Here is a 17,406-nt window from a genome sequence, read left to right on the forward strand (position 1 = left end):
TCAGTTAACAGTGGTTCACCTTTGAAGCACCAGAGAAAAGTTAGTGGTATACATCAAAAAGAGTATTTCTTCGTAAGTGAAGAGGCTGTTATCATAATTTATTATTCCAAATTCACTATATGTATATATAATACATATATATGTTGGATTGATCCTCTCATCAAGCAAGAAGTCTACTCAGGATCACAATTTTTTGCCAAGGGTCTTCAAGTGATGTGATCAGGTTGATTCTCAAACTTCAGGTCTTTGGGCACGTGGGACTGAATGTAATGAGATCAAGGTATTCTTTCCGATTGTGATGCACTCTGTCTTACCATTAAGACATTTGGACTGAAATCATGTTGTGTCTTCATGGATAAACTGTCACTATTTTGAGATATGGATGTTCAAGAAAATTCCTCAGTCCTGCAACTGTTTCATGATAATGACAACTGCCTTGAGTAGGAAATCTGAACAGACTGCTTCAGAATTTGGAGTAGTGTCAAGCAAAGCTGGGTGATAGCCTCCGTTCAATTTGCAGTCTACCTGACAATTATTTACTTCATCAGCAATTAACTGCTCACTGAAGTGTGTGTTAAATATAACCTAAATGGAAAGGTCTTCCAATTCAGTCAAGCCCAAACACCTGATTCATTGCATCAGCTCAACCTTCTACAAATTGCAGCAGCAATTGTTTGACAACAAAGATTTCCACAAGTCCTAATGTGGAGAGCATTTGTCATCACTTATCCTTTTGTGAGACCCTGACTATGGATCAATGACCCACAGACTTCTAGAAAAATTTAACTAGCAATGCTTTGCCTACATTTTCCAGATTCAGTGGAATGACCACCAAAGTTGTTGTCCTCCTTGAAGCCATCTGTACAAGCATTCAGGTCAAACTTTTGCAGAATCAATTACGATGGACTGGACACCGTCCAGATTATTGAAAAGCATCTCCCTGGCCAGGTCCTATTTTCTGAAATCTCAAATGGCGTATTATCCAGGGAAAGCTGCTGGAAGTAGTTGAAAGACATTGCCATGCTTCAAGTAGAACTGCACAGTGGATGTAGGTTTGTTCGCTGAGCTGCAAGGTTCATTTTTCGACATTTCGTCACCATACTAGGTTACATCATCAGTGAGCCTCCGGATGAAGCACTGGTGGTAGGGCCCACTTTCTATTTGTGTTTAGATTTCTTTGGGTTGGTGACGCCAATTCCCGTGGTGACGTCATTTCCAGTTATTTTTCTCAGGGGGTAGTAATTGAGATCTAAGTCAATATGTTTGTTGATAGAGTTTCGGTTGGATTGCCCTGCTTTTCGGAATTCTCACATGTATCTCTCTTTGGCTTATCTTAGGATAGATGTATTGTTCCCGTCGAAGTGGTGTCCTTACTCATCTATATATAAGGATACTAGTGAGAGTGGGTCATGTCTTTTTGTGGCCAGTTGATGTTCATGTATCCTGGTGGCTAGAACTTGACAATGTTCACATTAAAGACTGGGGGGGAGCTTGCTACCCCTTGTTCAAAATGCAAAGTTGCTAATACCATAACAAAGTGCCATTAAAGAAAATGTTATTTTTGCTAACAGTGGTACTTGGAACTATAGAGATTAGGTTGTTTGCTCGTGTCTCTTTCTAACTCAATAAATACCCTGAGTAAGTTTGTGTGTTTTGGTACATTAGATGTGCCACATGCTATGTTGTTACAGAGAATTAACTTAGCACTGAAAACAGTTGCAATATACATTGCAATGAGTTGGATAATTTAATGGAAAGAACAGCTCATGTTAAAATCTTTTAGTTATAGTGCCCAACTTAAAACAATTAAAAGCACCCTCTCATGGCATCCTAACAGGATGATGCATTTAGTAGTCTAGCGCGCAACACCTCATCATCCACCTAGTACTGTAAGCTTTCAGGGCTCAACATTCAGTTTAACAATTTCAGAATGTGAACATCCTCCTCTGTGTTCATTATCCTCCTCCCACACCCTTAGGTCCTGTTTTGGATAGATTGCTTCAAGCTCTGCTAATGAATTTTCAACCATTAGTCTATCCGTTTTGTACCCCTTCTCTGGACACAATCTCCATGTGCTGTATGTACACCGTCCCTGCTCCTGCAAAAAAAAGTCCTCAGCGTAAATAGCTTCCTCTTTTCCAGCTGTTTTCAGTTCTGACAGAGTCACTGGACATAGTGTTAACTCCATACTACACTCTACAGATTTTGTCAGACTGAGTTTTTCCAGCTCTCTTTTTGTTTCAGATTTCCAGCATCTGTGTTTCTTTGCTTTTATTATAATGCTGTTCTTTGTATGCTTTTGTAGCAGCTTGCAAGACAGTACAAAAACTGTGCATAATATATATTTCAATGGAGTTTCAAACTTCCTTAAATTGACAAATTATACCATTAAGTGAAAAAGAGCTATTGCAGTATCTTTAAGACTGGAAAAATATACATATTCAATGACTATACACAAATCAGTCAGATATGATAAATCTCTTAGAATGTAATCCAATGATAGAATGCGTGAATATATCAATGGAAACCATCATGGATCTTCTAAAAGCAAGTCTTCGATGAATTGAGCAACATTTTGGCAATTGGGAACAAACTTTCAAAAGCATAAAAATAGAGTTTAACAAGAACTAAAGAGGGTAATGAAGGATGATAATTTAGTAGAACATCTGCAAGCAGCAGCTTTAACTGATACTGTGGAAAAAATGGCCTGTATTTTCAACTGGCCACATGGTTTTTTCTGCAATGCAAACTAAAGTTGAATATTGCGACTCTATGGAATCCCGTAAGCAGCAAATTCTGAGGAAATTGCCTGCGAAATTGAAGATTCTGTTGGGCAATTCCACCAGTGTTTGAATGCTCCATTTTTAAATCTGAATTCAGAGGATTCTGCTGCAGTTAATAGTTGCACAGAGACAGTTGGACAATTAAATCTAGTTTAATACCTGGGTAACTGTTAAACTGAACCAAACTTGTACACACACCCAATTACAGTGATCCCAGACCCCGAGAAGCCTGACTCAGAAATACCTGACTCTCCCCAACCCAAGTGTCAACAAAGTATTGATAAATTTGTTGACTTTTCCTTGTTCATCTATTGTTATAAGTGTCCTTTGATTTGGGCCAATAAAATTTGGGAAACAGAGCACGTACATGGTTGGAGAAAGGGGCTGATTACAATGGGAGTGTGTGGACACATTAAAGGGGAGAAGGGTTTCATTGAATCTTCTAAGAGAAAGTATGGACAGCATGGCTGAAAGCTACATGAATACATTTGAAGTACTTTAAAAGACTTTCTTACTTGTATGATATTAATGAATATTGACCTATAATATGTGAACTTTTAATTATGTGCTGAATGTTACTCTGCTGCTGCTGTTTACTTGTAATGGTGTTTCATTTATTTTTTAAGAAATATTCAGTCATTCAGTGTGGGTGTTTGTGGCAAGGCCAGCATTTGTCTCCTTGTACCTAACTGGCCTTGAGAACTGGGTGACAAGTTAAAATGGGACCCAATTGAAAATTGGTTTGTGAAACCAGACTTTAATCTCTTGTTTTGCTTCACAAGTACATAATCTAGAAAGATCATGTTCTGGTGTTCATATGGATTTCATCCTGTATTACACAGCATTGAATGCTGGAATGCTGAGGTCACTTTAATTTAATACCAACATATTTTTCTACTGTCCTGACAATAATAGAACTTGAAGGGCAAAATAATGTTTTTGTGTATTTAAGGTCTACTAATTTCACCCATTGAAGCATTTCTGTTTTGCCCATTTGAAGCATTTGCATTTCCATACAGATAATAAAAATACTTTAATACTTGATTCTTTTTCACAAAAACGCTTTCAGTTTTTTGTGTCTTTGGCTACTAGTTTTCAGACCTATTTGGCTTAGGGTACTTTCACTCCTGGTGATACAGACTCGCTGCCTTTAGTGCAAATTCTACCAGTACAGAAATATTGTGACTCAAACATTGCTATGAAGGAATAAGTTGCTTTGTTGTCTTTGTCTGCAATATTTGCTTTGTAATTTATCATGCAGTTGATATTTATAGAAAAATATTGGTACATTTACTGATGATTATTTTCTTTAAATGGAGAAGTGGAGTAATTAGAACAAAAAAAAAATCTTTAAGGACAGCATTTGATTTTTCATTTAAAAATTAGTGAACTTTTATCTTTCCTCTTATAAGAAAACTGCCTTTGGGCATTGCTGCTGTAAAAACATAATTGTTTTGACTCAAAATTAATTGCCTAGAGTTTCTTTTGGTTCTGGGCTATTTTCTGAAATGCATAATTGTGTGATCATCCACTTTCTTTCTTTACAAATGTTATCACAATGTAGATGGTCAGGGTTCTGAAGAAGTCAATTATAGTGCTGTAAATTTTGGTCTGATATATATCCATTTGCTCGAAATAGCTAAATATAGGTGTTCTCTCGCATATGTGTGTGAGTATGTGTGTGTGTAGATATAATAGTAACCAAATGAAGAAACAAGTTTTTAATTATAGTATTGATCAATGGGCAAATAATATGTTAACACTCGCATAAACTTTAGAACAGTAATTAATTGTCTACATTGCGCTAAAATACTGAACATATCCTGTAGCAAAGGTTTGATTTCCTTTTATACTATTAAATGAAGTGCAATTGTCATTAAATGAAAAGAAAAATATTCTTTTTAGATCATTTAACTATTGTTGAGCCCAATCGTAGTAAATCCAATTATATGTTGAACTGTTGCCATTATTTAAGTTATTAACTTTTTCATATTGGTTCACTTTGGCTTATCTAACAGTTTTACATAATTCAGTCTATTGCTTTTGGGGAGTTGTAAAGGTTTTGCTGCATGAAGTACTGATTTAGACAAGTCAGCATAAGATTGAGATCATTATCCCTGTTATGACAACCCAATCACACAATCTGTGAAGTGAAATAACAGCAAAGCATGCAACACAGTCAGTATGCTTTGTAGCTTTGCCATGTGTACACTTTTTTTCTGTCTCCAGTTCAAAAATTAAACAAAAATTTGTTTTCCAGCAATCTATCAAGAGCTGTAATAACAGTGACAACTGTAAATTTTGTTAATACTGACTTTGTACTCTGGTGAATATCGGAGTCCTGATTCCTGAAGAAGGGCTCATGCCCGAAACGTCGATTCTCCTGCTCCTTGGATGCTGCCTGACCTCCTGCGTTTTTCCAGCAACACATTTTCAGCTTTGTACTCTGATGGCCAATGGTTTGCTTCTTCAAAGTTATTGCAATGTTTTAATCAACCCAAAGGGCTGAATTGCAGTACAATCTGCATCAAAAAATTTATAAAATGTTTATAGACAGAGTAATAAAACTGAAACTGTGACAATTTTGTAATAGCGAAAATAGACACATTCAGGCAATAAAGTTTAGTCAAAAATATTACTTAATATTGTGCAATACTGAAATTTTTCCCCTTTTTTTTTAGGTTATTTTCACTGGTGATAATATTCCAGTTCATCCTCATGTTTACAGCAATGGACATATTTGCCTCTCCATTTTGACAGAAGACTGGTCTCCAGCTCTCTCTGTGCAATCAGTCTGTCTTAGCATCATCAGTATGCTTTCCAGTTGCAAAGAAAAGGTAATCCAAGGTTAGAGTCAAAGCTATAATTTATCAAGCAAGCTGTTTTTGCGTCTTAAGAGTCTGGATTTTTTATTTAATTAGAATAGAGAAAGAAAAATGAGACATTCTCTATAATTTGAAGTATTTTTGTTTGCATATATGATGTTTACTTAAAAATTCAGTTTGAAAATATGCTGCATATTGACTTGGTTCTCATGGATAATATTTTTTAGATTGTCCTCCTTGTGAAGGAGGTCAGGAGAATGCATTGACACACTAAGTATAGTTGCTAGTAGTTGATTTAGAATGGCAGATTAAAACCTGGGATTTGGGAATTCATTGCTGTGACCAAAGTACATAATAAGTCATTTAAAATTTTCCTAAGAATTTCAAACGATTCACTCATAGGTTATGCGATCTGCTTCCTGATTGTAAACTGATAACTCAACTGGACTTTACCAGTTTCCTCTTTTTCCCTTCCCCCACCTTACCCCAGTTCCAACCTTCCACCTCTTAGTCTAAACATTATAGCAGTGTCTTGCTTTTAATGACCAAGTAGGGCTTCAAGCAACTTTACTCATGACCTGTCCTATCTGCCAATCTCCCTTCCCAGCTATCCGCTCTACCCTCCTCTCTGACCTATCACCTTTATCTCCACCTCCATCCTCCTATTGCACTCCTAGCTACCTCCTCTCCAGTCCCATCACCCTCCCATTTATCTCTCCACCCTGAAGGCTCCCAGCCTCATTCCTGATGATGGGCTCCTGCCCAAAACATCGATTTTCCTGCTCCTCGGATGCTGCCCGACCTGCTGTGCTTTTCCAGCACCACTCTAATCTTGACTCTGATCTCCAGCATCTGCAGTCCTCACTTTTGTCTGATCAGATTACTTAGCTAATTTATATTTGAATCCCAAAAGTTTCTTTACTTAAACTTAGGTTTGATGAGAAATGAGTTATTGTTTTATTGGCATCAATTACAAGGGTTGTGTGAGGGCTGTAAGCAGGTTGGAAGCGCAAACTATAAAGTGGAGAGATGATTTGATATGGTTTCAGAGCACCAGCAGGCTCTAGTTAGATAATTTAAGTTGACAATAAGATTGGTAAGCTACTCTTGGCCTGATCCTATCACTGCCTTTATTAGTTTGGCAACAATAACATCAATTGTTTTTATTTTGAGGAGAATGTTATCAATTCATTTAGTCTAAACATTATAGCAGTGTCTTGCTTTTAATGACCAAGTAGGGCTTCAAGCAACTTTACTGTCAGCAGACGCTCTGTTCTAATGTCCATTGAGTTTTTTTTACAAATCAGGGCCCAGAAATATCTGTTGAGTCAATTTCATGTGGAGTTCTGTGTGAGCATTATTTAAGGTATTATGATATCTTAATCTGAAAAACATTTTCTTTGTAGAATCTCAAATAGTACAAAATATTTTCCTTAGCATTCAGAGGGAAATTTTGGTGGAAGATTTGGTGTTTAGCCTATTATTTTCTATAATTAAAAGATTCACTTTCTCTTGTCAAGGAGTCTATTATGTATTTACTCTTCTAAATATGTTAATGTTCTTGTTTTGTAACTGGAAGCATTAAGTAGATCAGAATGTGTTTTGGAAATGCTTGGGATGGGTGAATGTCCACAACTAGCACCAAATTCTCCCCTTAATGTTCCATAGATAGGCTAAATTCAGTGCTGCCTTTTTATTATTCCTATCGTATGCCATCGATTGATACAATCAGATTTAGAAGATACAAGAAAAGTTCTGGATTTCATTGATTATTTGTTGAGAGTTCTCCAGTTACAAAACAATTTGAATCCAATCTTGTATATAGTGAATGTAAGTTTTAGAATTTGGTAAAATGATTGAAGCCATTACCCACCATCAAAATGCTTGCAGTCCACAATTGTGATGAATATTTAACAGTGTGAAACTTCAAATTTTGCAGTGTTTAAAATATCAGATTAACTCCTGAAGTAGCTCAGCAGTTGAATGGTGTGAGTGCTAAAACGCTACAGATAATCACTGATTTACTCTCCAGAGTATACCAGGGTTGTTCATTGATATGTTACATGTGGTGTCAGTGCTATTAGATTTGGGGTAAATAAAGTAGCCAGGATTCTGTCTTGGAAATGGATAGTGGGGAGCGAGGATCAGGCTTCATGTGCTACTCATTGCCAACACACAATATTGAAGAGATTGCACAACAGTAATGGCAACCTGAGCAAGACAAAAAACAGCTGCACTCAGCAGGGACTAAATATATTCAAAAGATTGGGGAACGTTAGTGAGGACAGTACATTTTGTTACATATCCTGTTCTATAATCTTGCCCGTACATCTTGCAGAATACCAAGCTAAAGCAAAAATCTTGCCTTGTCAAATATTGGATACCCCTAGGTCAAAAACACATAGTTCACCCTTACAAATATATGAAATTAACTTCAAAGTTGAAATGTTCAGTTTTCCTCAGGTATTTCCATAAAATGAAAATATCAACTTTAAGGACATAGCCGTTAGTAACAGTAATGTTCATGTAAGTGTGTCTTCAATCTTGTTTGCAATTTTAAGCAATACATTTCTTTGACAGTTATTTTACCTTTCCCTTGTTGCTTTGTTGAATTCTGATCATTGCCTCTCTTAACCTCTTTTAGAGAATGACAATGTCAGATGAATAAGGATTTGTTAGTTGCAATGCTGTCTCCATGAAAAAGTGGCTTACTATGTTGAAGAGTTTCTGTTTTGATGAGGAATTTGAGAGTCTTTGTGCCTGTGAAAAGATCTCAGGAATAACAAATTCTGCTTGAACAATGAAGAAATTAGATGAGATAAGCTTGTTTCTGCACTTCCAGTTTGAGGGTCACTATTGTAGTTTCTATTGTATCTATGAGAATGAACCTGAGAAGAGTCTGCTGGGGTGAGAGGAAGTCATTGGGAGATAATGCATGTGCAAGTTTGAAAGGATGAAAAACATTGAAGTGTGACATCAGAGGAAAGCTAGTTAGTGATTGGGTGGTGACTGTTTCTTTTTTCCCCTTCCTACCCTGGGGGACTAAGTGAAGCTAGCAACTTTAAATGTCAAATATTTTAACTGGAATTTTGTGAAGTGTGGAAACTGAGAGCTTGGATTTTTAAAAGAGCAGGAGTTGAGAGACAACTATGAGAGACCAAGCTTTGCGAGAACTGAAGCGAACTTATCTAGATTAATCAAGCATGAAGTAAGCCTAAATTTATTGATTTTTAGCTTTACAGATACAATGGTGGTGAAGCCGATTATACCGTTCATAATTTAATTACAATCAATACTCAATTAATCAGATCCAATGGTAAAGTTATAATTAAATAACAAAGGATAGTGACACTAAAATGCCCTGAATGTTCCAACTAATTAATCTAAGACTTTAGGTAATTAAGAGTTATGTTAAAAAATATTTCCGTTAGTTTCTAAATAATGAAATAAAATTAGTTTAGTAGAAAAGCAGCTGATTGGTGAGTAACTGGTAAATCTTTTAGTTTTACTTAGTTAATAAGTAGTGCCATGCATGAGCAACTAGGACCCATGAAGTGTGCATCCTCATCCACAGTGGAACTTGAGAAGCTTCTCTTCTGGATAATGATGAATGCAGGAAATGTCAGTTGTAGCGACAACTGGAGCACTGGAGTTTTGAGGTTGAGCAGCAGCTGTGGGGTTGAGTGTGTGGATAGCATGTTTATTGATGTGGTCGCTCTGCAGCTCAGGGTTTGCAGGTGAAGAGGGAGCTAGTAGCTGCAAGACATTGAGAACCAGGCCGGTTGTGCAGGAGATCCCTGTAGGTGCATCTTGCTCTCCAACTAGTTTTCAGTTCTGAATACAAGTGATAGCTTATTTATGGAATGCAGCCAGTACAAGGCCGATGGTACCATAACTGGCTCAGCTGTATGGGAGAAGGGAGAGAAGTAGTTACAGTAAGATTGGAAAATCAGTTGTGAATACAGTATGGTATGTTACTTTCCTGCTGCCAGGCCCAAGGTGGTAACTAAGTGACTGCAGGGCACCTTGAGAAGAAGGGTGAATAGCCAGTGATAACAGTCCAAGTCAGTACTATTGGCATGGTCAGAAGACTTTAAGGAGCTAGGTAAGAAACTAATGAACTGAACCAAAAAGATAGTCATCTTAGAGTTACTTATTCGATCATGCTGAAGTGAGTATAGAAATGGAAGGATGAGTATGTGTCTGGAGAGTGGATGAAGTGAAGAGGGAGAGAGAACGAACAGCTGGGAAAACTTGAGAACTCCTGGCATCCGGAAGAATTCTAGAGAAAAATGGATCTGAGCAAGCTGAATGTGTTGCATCTGAACGAAGCTGGAGAATTGCACAGAAAAGGGTGCGAAAATAAGGCTAGCAAATACAGGCCAGTCCATTTAACCTTGCTGCAGGTTACAAAGTTAAATGTCATTTGGCAAATGTTGATTGAGTAAGGAAAGTAACACAGAATTCATCATATTTAAGGTGTGTATTGGAGTTTGTTTTTGCTGTGGCATTGATGAAGGTAATGGTGATGATATGATGCACATGAACTTTAAACATCATTTGGTCAACTGTTTCACAATTGATGTTTGTCATAATTAAGAGTCCAGAAATAAAAGGGACAACAGTCAGGCACCAGTTTTGAAGTTGACAACTTATTTATAGGTTATAGTAATTTAGCCTGTTGCATTTGCTTTTGTCTGAAAAAGCAAATCACCTTGTGCAATTCTCTGCCTGCCTTCTCGTTATAGCAATAGCCCTGTATTAATGCCCTTTTATTCTTGATATTCCCATTAAAGGGAGCAGTTTCTTCTGAAATACTGTTTCCAGATTCCCCATAATTTTGAATATCTCTATCAAAACCCCTCTCAGCCTTTTCCAAGAAGAGCAGATCCAGATGCTCATCCCTGTAACCATTCTTGTGAACTTTTTCTGCACCCTCGCTACCTTCATCTCATTCTTCCTAAGGTGGAGTGTCCAGAACTTGATACACTCATTCAGCCTCAACTGGCATATTGTGAGGCAGTGCTAGAAAGTGAGCAGAAATTATGAACTACCTAAAACTTTTCTCCAACTGGCTCTTAAAGCTGATTGTTGCACTTGTTCTATTAACCTGCTGAAATTAACTAATCCTACACTGATCAGAAGCTGAACATGGTGTCTTTCAAGACTGTATTTTCCCAAGTTAAAAATCTCTCAACACCAGGTTATAGTCCAACAGGTTTAATTGGAAGCACTAGCTTTCGGAGCGCTGCTCTTTCATCAGGCAGTTGTGCAGCAAGGGACCAGAATCAGCAAAATAAACAACTCTTATTGAAGTAGCATTTTTAACATAGAGAACATTTCAGTGCCTCTCTGGCATAAAGATTAAGCAGACATAAGTCTTCGTCAAAGGTATGTTAATGAAAATGGTAGAGAAATTTAGGGAGTGAGCCACAGATGTAAGGATACTGAAGGCATTGTCACTAGAGTGGGAGAAATGTACAAGATGCAAAGGAGTATGGTATATCTGGAGATGCTGGGAATATGAGAATAAAGCAAGTAAAGGAGGAATTTAAGACAGATAGTTTTGGGACATGGAGAGTTAATGTCCAGCTCAGTTGGCTGGATTTCTGTTTTGAGGCCTACTGATGACAATAGCATTGTTTCAATTCCCATTGTGACTCTCAGATTAAACCACCACCAGCTGTCTGATTTTCTCTAGTGGAAAAGCAGCCCTATGGTCTGGTAAAATGATAACATATTTATCTTCCCTTAATATGCACTACTTAGGATGGAGTGATGGGCAAGTTGGTTTTTGTGTAGAAAATCATGACTTTGGACAAATCACATTTTATAGACAGTGAAAGAATGGAATCTGCAAATTTGAAATTGTGAAAGCTGGAAGTAATAAAGGCATCTGTGAGGGTATGGGCAGTAAAAGGTCTAAAATAAGAATGCTCAATTTTCTAAAGATCAGTAGAGGGGTTCTGGTTTAATTAGAATTAGTATTGATGTTATTTTTAAAAAAAAACTGCACCTTTCAGTTACCAGGATTATGGACAGTTTTGCCTCTTTTGCCCAGAAAAGAGTAATACCTTAGATCTATTGTCATGAAATCAAAATCTGGAGACCTCTGTAAAGAAAGGAAGTATATCACTTATATTTGTTCATGCGATGCAAATGTCACTGTCAAGGCAGGCATTTATTGCCCATGGAGAAAGTGAGGACTGCAGATGCTGGAGATCAGAGACGAAGAGTGTGGTGCTGGAAAAAAATACAGCCAGTCAGGCAGCATCCAAGGAGCAGGAGAATCAAAGTTTTGGGCAGAAGCCCTTTATCAGGAATCCTATCAGTTGGCTCAATAGACAGGCGCTGAGGAAGGAGATGTAGCTGTGGTGGGGAGTCTGCTTCAGGGCATGGCTGAAGAGCTTCAAGGCAGAGGAAATGACCTGGGGGTGCAGTGAGAGCGCGACTCAGATTTTTGTAGAGGGAGAAGGAGAACTTCAAGGTAGGCATCCTTGGAAGAGGCTTTGCAGTAAGGCTATATTCAACTGGGAGACTGCAGATGTTGGAGATTCGAGTTGAAGAGTAAGGTGTTGGAAAAACATAGCCAGTCATGCAGCATCTGAGGAGCAGGAGATTTGATGTTTTGGACACCAGCCCTTCATTCCTTATTCCCAAAACATCAATTCTCCTGCTTCTCTGATACTGCCTGATCAGCAGTGCTTTTCCAGCACCCCACTCTTCAACATTTATTGCCCATGCTTAATTGTCCTGAAGGCAGTGGTGAACAGGCCTTAGCCTGCAGACAATGTGACATACATTTATACACAATTTTGTTATGAAAGTAACTCTAGGTTTTTGACGCAGTGCGTTGAAGGAATGGCAGTATAGTTCCGAGTAAGGATCGTGTGCACCTTGGAAGGGAATTTGCAGGTAGTAGCCCATCATGCTCGTTATATGTACTTTGTATGCCTTAGTGAGTTAGGAGATGAGCAGCATTCCCAACCTTTGATATGCTGTTGTAGTTACAGTATTTAGGTGGCTCATCCAGATCAGTTTAAGATTAATCTCAAGCTGTTATGATGTTATTTCACTAACATTAAAGACAGATAGTTACATTCTTTTAATAGAGGTGGTTATTGTCACAGCGTGCTGGGGTAGTGCACTGGTAATCAAGCTTCTCAATTCCCAGAGTCGTTCAAATTTTGTTGATTGAACCCAGGTTAAAAGAAAACCAATGTCAGTTTTCAGCATTTAAGAAAACCGCTATTTATTGCAAACAGATTTACTTTTAGCGGATAGCTGAAAATCCCACTCATTACTAGCGCATCAATCTTTATAATTTAAACAATACCCCTTTTTAAAAAGAAAATTCCACACACAAACAGCCAGACAAAGAACCAAGACCACACCTAATTAATACGGTTAGAGAAAAAAGCCTCAAAAACCAATGTTGCTGAAGCACAGTTATGGCACCAGTACAGATTACTGGCATCATTGAAGTCCTTCTGTATTCTCTGGTTCCTTTCGACTGTGTGAGCATGACCCAAAGTTGTGGAGTTACCAATTCTCAACCTTTCATCAACTAGGTGTGGATTCAACCTATCATTATCTCTGAAAAGGCTTCCCCCTTTTCTTTTCAAGAAGGAAATCCAAGAGAGAAGCTAGCTGCTTGGCATCTTCTTATTTCTGCAGTCTCAGAAGGAGGAAGAGATGTTTTCTCATTCAATGGCTACTATTTTTGCTGTAGTATCCAAACACACAGCTGGTTTTGGGCTAGTGGCTACAATCAAAAGGTGACTATGTTGTTTACTCCTGCATAGAAAACAAACCACTAGCCCTGCTTGAACTAATCAAAAGTCTGTTGTTGCGCAAAACTGTCCACCCACAGAGCTGAAATGTCCAATAGCCTCCCCAACTGGTTCAATGAGGCCTCTTTGCAGATGCAATCATCAGTGTAGATCCCCACTTGCAAAATAAGAGAAGGTTAGTGATGAAACGATCTCGTGTGTATTGTCATAAAGTCAAACTCTGGAGACTTCTGTCCTGGATTTTAAAAAAAACCTGAAATGCCTCTAGTCATCTTAAACACTTGAATTTGAACAACTGTCAATCCTTTATATTCAGACTGTGCAAACTCTCAACACAGTTTAGCCCTTTTGGCCCAGTATTTTCTCTGCTGAATATTCCTCCAAGTTCATTATATCCTTTTTGAATTGCGTTGTCTAGCGGTGAATAGCCTTTTAAATAGGATCTAACCCTTACTAACTTTATTTAGCTGTAGCATTATTTCCTTCACTATTCCTCTGGAGACAAAATTTATCATTCCATTATCCTAGTCTACTAGCTAGTAATGATTTCTGAACTTGGCTGCTGAATCTCTGTCTTCTATGGTTCCCAGCTTCTAAATATTTAGAAAGTATTCTGATCATCTTGGATTTAAAGCAGAATACTTTGTACTTCCACTTTCTCACTGCATGGGGAATTGATCAATGAAGTACAAAACAGGCTTGTAACAAATCAATTTTTCACCAGGCCAGTTATCCTTTAATTTTTCACAGACTTGAAAGGTTTTGCTGGAATTTGGAATTTTAAATCAAATAAAAAAGGCAGTGAATGATTTTCCACAAGCTGTTTGAACTAGCAACTTGAACTTCTTGTGGAGGGAATATCATGCTAAATAGGTTGCTGATTCATTAAAGTTATTTTCAACTTTTGGGGACAGATCAATCTCACCAGTCCATGTGCCAGTTTTGTCTGTTAATTTAATTCATCAATGTCTCATTGTAATTTTGTAATCCCTTTTGTATATTTGCTGCACCACCAAGTTTTGTGTTTTCAAAAAACTTTGACAGCTTGATATTCTTTAATCTAAGAAATTTGTAGCTATAGTGAAAAGCTGAGGCCCCTATACACCACCCCTGGTGGACAGTATTAAGTATATCCCATCTATTATCACTATTCTGTTTCCAACCTCCTGAATAATATCTCACCTGTTTCAGTAGGATGTGTCCTATTGCATATGTCTTTCTTTTTAAAAACCTTGTTTGTTGAAAGTCTTCTCAAAGATCAAATAATTAACCAATGAAAACTCGAGGAGAAAGTGAGGTCTGCAGATGCTGGAGATCAAAGTTGAAACTTTATTGCTGGAACAGCACAGCAGGTCAGGCAGCATCCAGGGAACAGGAGATTCGACGTTTCGGGCACAGGCCCTTCTTCAGGAAGGGCACAGGCCCTTCTCCGCCTACTTGCGGAGCGATTCAGAGAGCACCTCTGGGCCACCCGGACGAACCAACCCAACCAACCTGTGGCACAGCATTTCAACTCCCCCTCCCACTCCACCGAGGATATGCAGGTCATTGGACTCATCCACCGCCAAACCACAACAACCCGACGGTCGGAGGAGGAGCGTCTTATCTTCCGACTGGGAACCCTCCAACATCTATTATCACTATTCTGTTTCCAACCTCCTGAATAATATCTCACCTGTTTCAGTAGGATGTGTCCTATTGCATATGTCTTTCTTTTTAAAAACCTTGTTTGTTGAATGTCTTCTCAAAGATCAAATAATTAACCAATGAAAACTCCCCTATTAACAAAATTAGTTATCTCTTTTTCCAAAAAAAATTATCCTTGCTTTGGTAATTGTTATTATTTCACTTATTCTATGTGAACAGCAGCAAACTTCATTTGATATGCTTTCGCAAAATAGTTCCATCCCACCCATATCGTACAGTCAAACTGATTGCCTAGCTAAAAGCAGTGTGGAGCTCTGATTGAATAATATTCACCTATCACTTTCTTATGCAAAACAATTGTAGAAAATTGCTGTTATAACATTGCTGTTAAAACATCCTTGCAGTAGTTGGTTGTGGCTGATGGAATGCAGTTTCAGATATTAGTGTTAATATTATCAATTTGTCTATTTTATTACAGAGGCGGCCTCCTGATAATTCATTTTATGTAAGGACATGTAATAAAAATCCAAAGAAAACAAAATGGTGGTATCATGGTAGGTACAATGACTTTAGACGTTGTCCAGTATGTTTGTCTGAATAAGAAGGTAAAAGTTGGACTTAATTTTAAATCATGTGTTTTTAATTGATGAAGCATTTGTTTTTCTCTCAATTTTCAGCTATAATAAATACAAATTTAACAATGCTTACATGAAGTTCTGTGTTTCTGATTTAGTAGCTGAAATTATGAAATTTGAACAGGAATGGGAATATATGGAGCAGGCACACTGACATAAAGACTCTTGTTAAGCACATGTTGCAAATGTGCTCAGTGCATTAGGTTTTGCTGCAATGCTTTTTAGAGTCGACCATTAATTGTCCCAGTGACTATCCTTTGTTAATGGTGAGTTTTCTGCTTTCTGATCCATACAGTGTGATTGCTACATTATCAGGAGAGGGTAGAAAAAAATTGAATATATTGGTACTAAATTCTCATTCAGGTGTAGCTTATGAAGTAGCTATCACGTTTGAGACATTAATGAAACGTGGTTGGGATAGATGGTTAAGGTGCTTTTAACTGGATTTTGTGAAATTAAAGCAGTTGACAGTATTGAGTAACTTTGGATCAAGTGACAAATAAGGTTGCATCTTTAACTCAGTATAAATGCTGCTCATTTTTCTATTGGATGTATGGGAGAAGGAGTTTGGTTTGTAATAAGGTTATTCATTAAAAAATTAATGGACACATGGAAAACAGTAGTTTGTTTTATCAATTCATACTGCAATTTCAAAACTCAACCAGCTTGAGAGATGTTCAGAGAAACTATTTTCATAGATGAGAAGAATTGGCTGTTTGGAAGTAATAAGTGCTGCTTGCTTGTTAGTTATGGAGGCACTGACATAAATTAAGAACAAGTTGAATCCTTGATCAGTAAAAGAAAGAAAAGTGGAACCATTTTTGTATGCTCTACATGATACTTTCTTCATATTGCATTATATTTATTTAGTATTTATTATAAGTTGCTAAGTAAGTTGGTGGGTTTATGTCATCCACAGTTAAGTGCAAAATAGTAAAACTAAAGCCAAGCATTGCCATTGGAATATATTAATGTTTCCCAATGGCAATGTTTCCCTTTGAAACATGCTGTCAATCTCTTCCCATGAAAGGTTTTAATGCCTCTGATTGTTCTTGTAAGCATTGCACCTCATTGTTTCCTTTGGTAATCTTAAAGAAACCTCAAAAAGGAAAATATGAAGAATTTTAAATGTTCTATAAAAGGACATTACATGGCTCTTTTAGAATGCATGAGTGATCTTATTACCTTTTCTCAAGTTAGCTCAGTTTTTAAAAATTCATTCATGCGATGTGGATATCGTCGGCAAGACCAGCATTTTATTGCCCATCCCTAATTACCCAGAGGGCAGATAAGAGTCATCCACATTGCTGGTGAATCTGGAATCTAATTCAGATAGAGTGTAGAATTCGAATTAGATTTTATTGTCACGTTTACTCAAGTATAGGAATGAGTACAGTGAAAAGGGTAAAAAATCACCATTCTCGGTTGCCATAATGATTACGAAGTTAGAACTTTTAAAATAAAGCAACAACTGAAATAAAAGAAAGCTAAAGGTTGGCAGTTGCTCTAATGGACATTAGTGAACCAGATGAATTTTTAGAACAATCAACAATAGTTTCATGGTCAGCATTAGACTCTTAATTCCCAGATTTGTTTTGAATTCAAATTCCATCGTTTGCCATGGAACCCCAGAGCATAACTGGGTCTCTGAATTACTAGTCTAATAATAATGTCACTAGGCTATTGTTTCTCTTCGCGCTCTCTCTCTCTCTCTCTCTCTCTC

At 37.5% G+C, this 17,406-nt stretch overlaps 1 protein-coding gene across 4 annotated transcripts in view; it reads left to right on the top strand.

Annotated features, from left to right (window-relative positions):
- ube2wb (ubiquitin conjugating enzyme E2 Wb) overlaps positions 1–17,406 on the top strand; it is a 56,021-nt gene that overhangs the window by 32,608 nt on the left and 6,007 nt on the right. For 2 of the 4 annotated variants that reach the window (XM_043689164.1, XM_043689163.1), the window contains exons 4-6: positions 5,465–5,620; positions 13,180–13,386; positions 15,527–15,602. In XM_043689164.1, the coding sequence (XP_043545099.1) occupies positions 5,465–5,620; positions 13,180–13,386; positions 15,527–15,602 (439 nt within the window). The remainder of the gene's footprint in view (positions 1–5,464; positions 5,621–13,179; positions 13,387–15,526; positions 15,603–17,406) is intronic. The other 2 variants (XM_043689165.1, XM_043689166.1) reach the window with 1 other exon arrangement.

Source organism: Chiloscyllium plagiosum, chromosome 4 (assembly GCF_004010195.1).
Source record: "Chiloscyllium plagiosum isolate BGI_BamShark_2017 chromosome 4, ASM401019v2, whole genome shotgun sequence".
NCBI classification, from domain to species: domain Eukaryota; kingdom Metazoa; phylum Chordata; class Chondrichthyes; order Orectolobiformes; family Hemiscylliidae; genus Chiloscyllium; species Chiloscyllium plagiosum.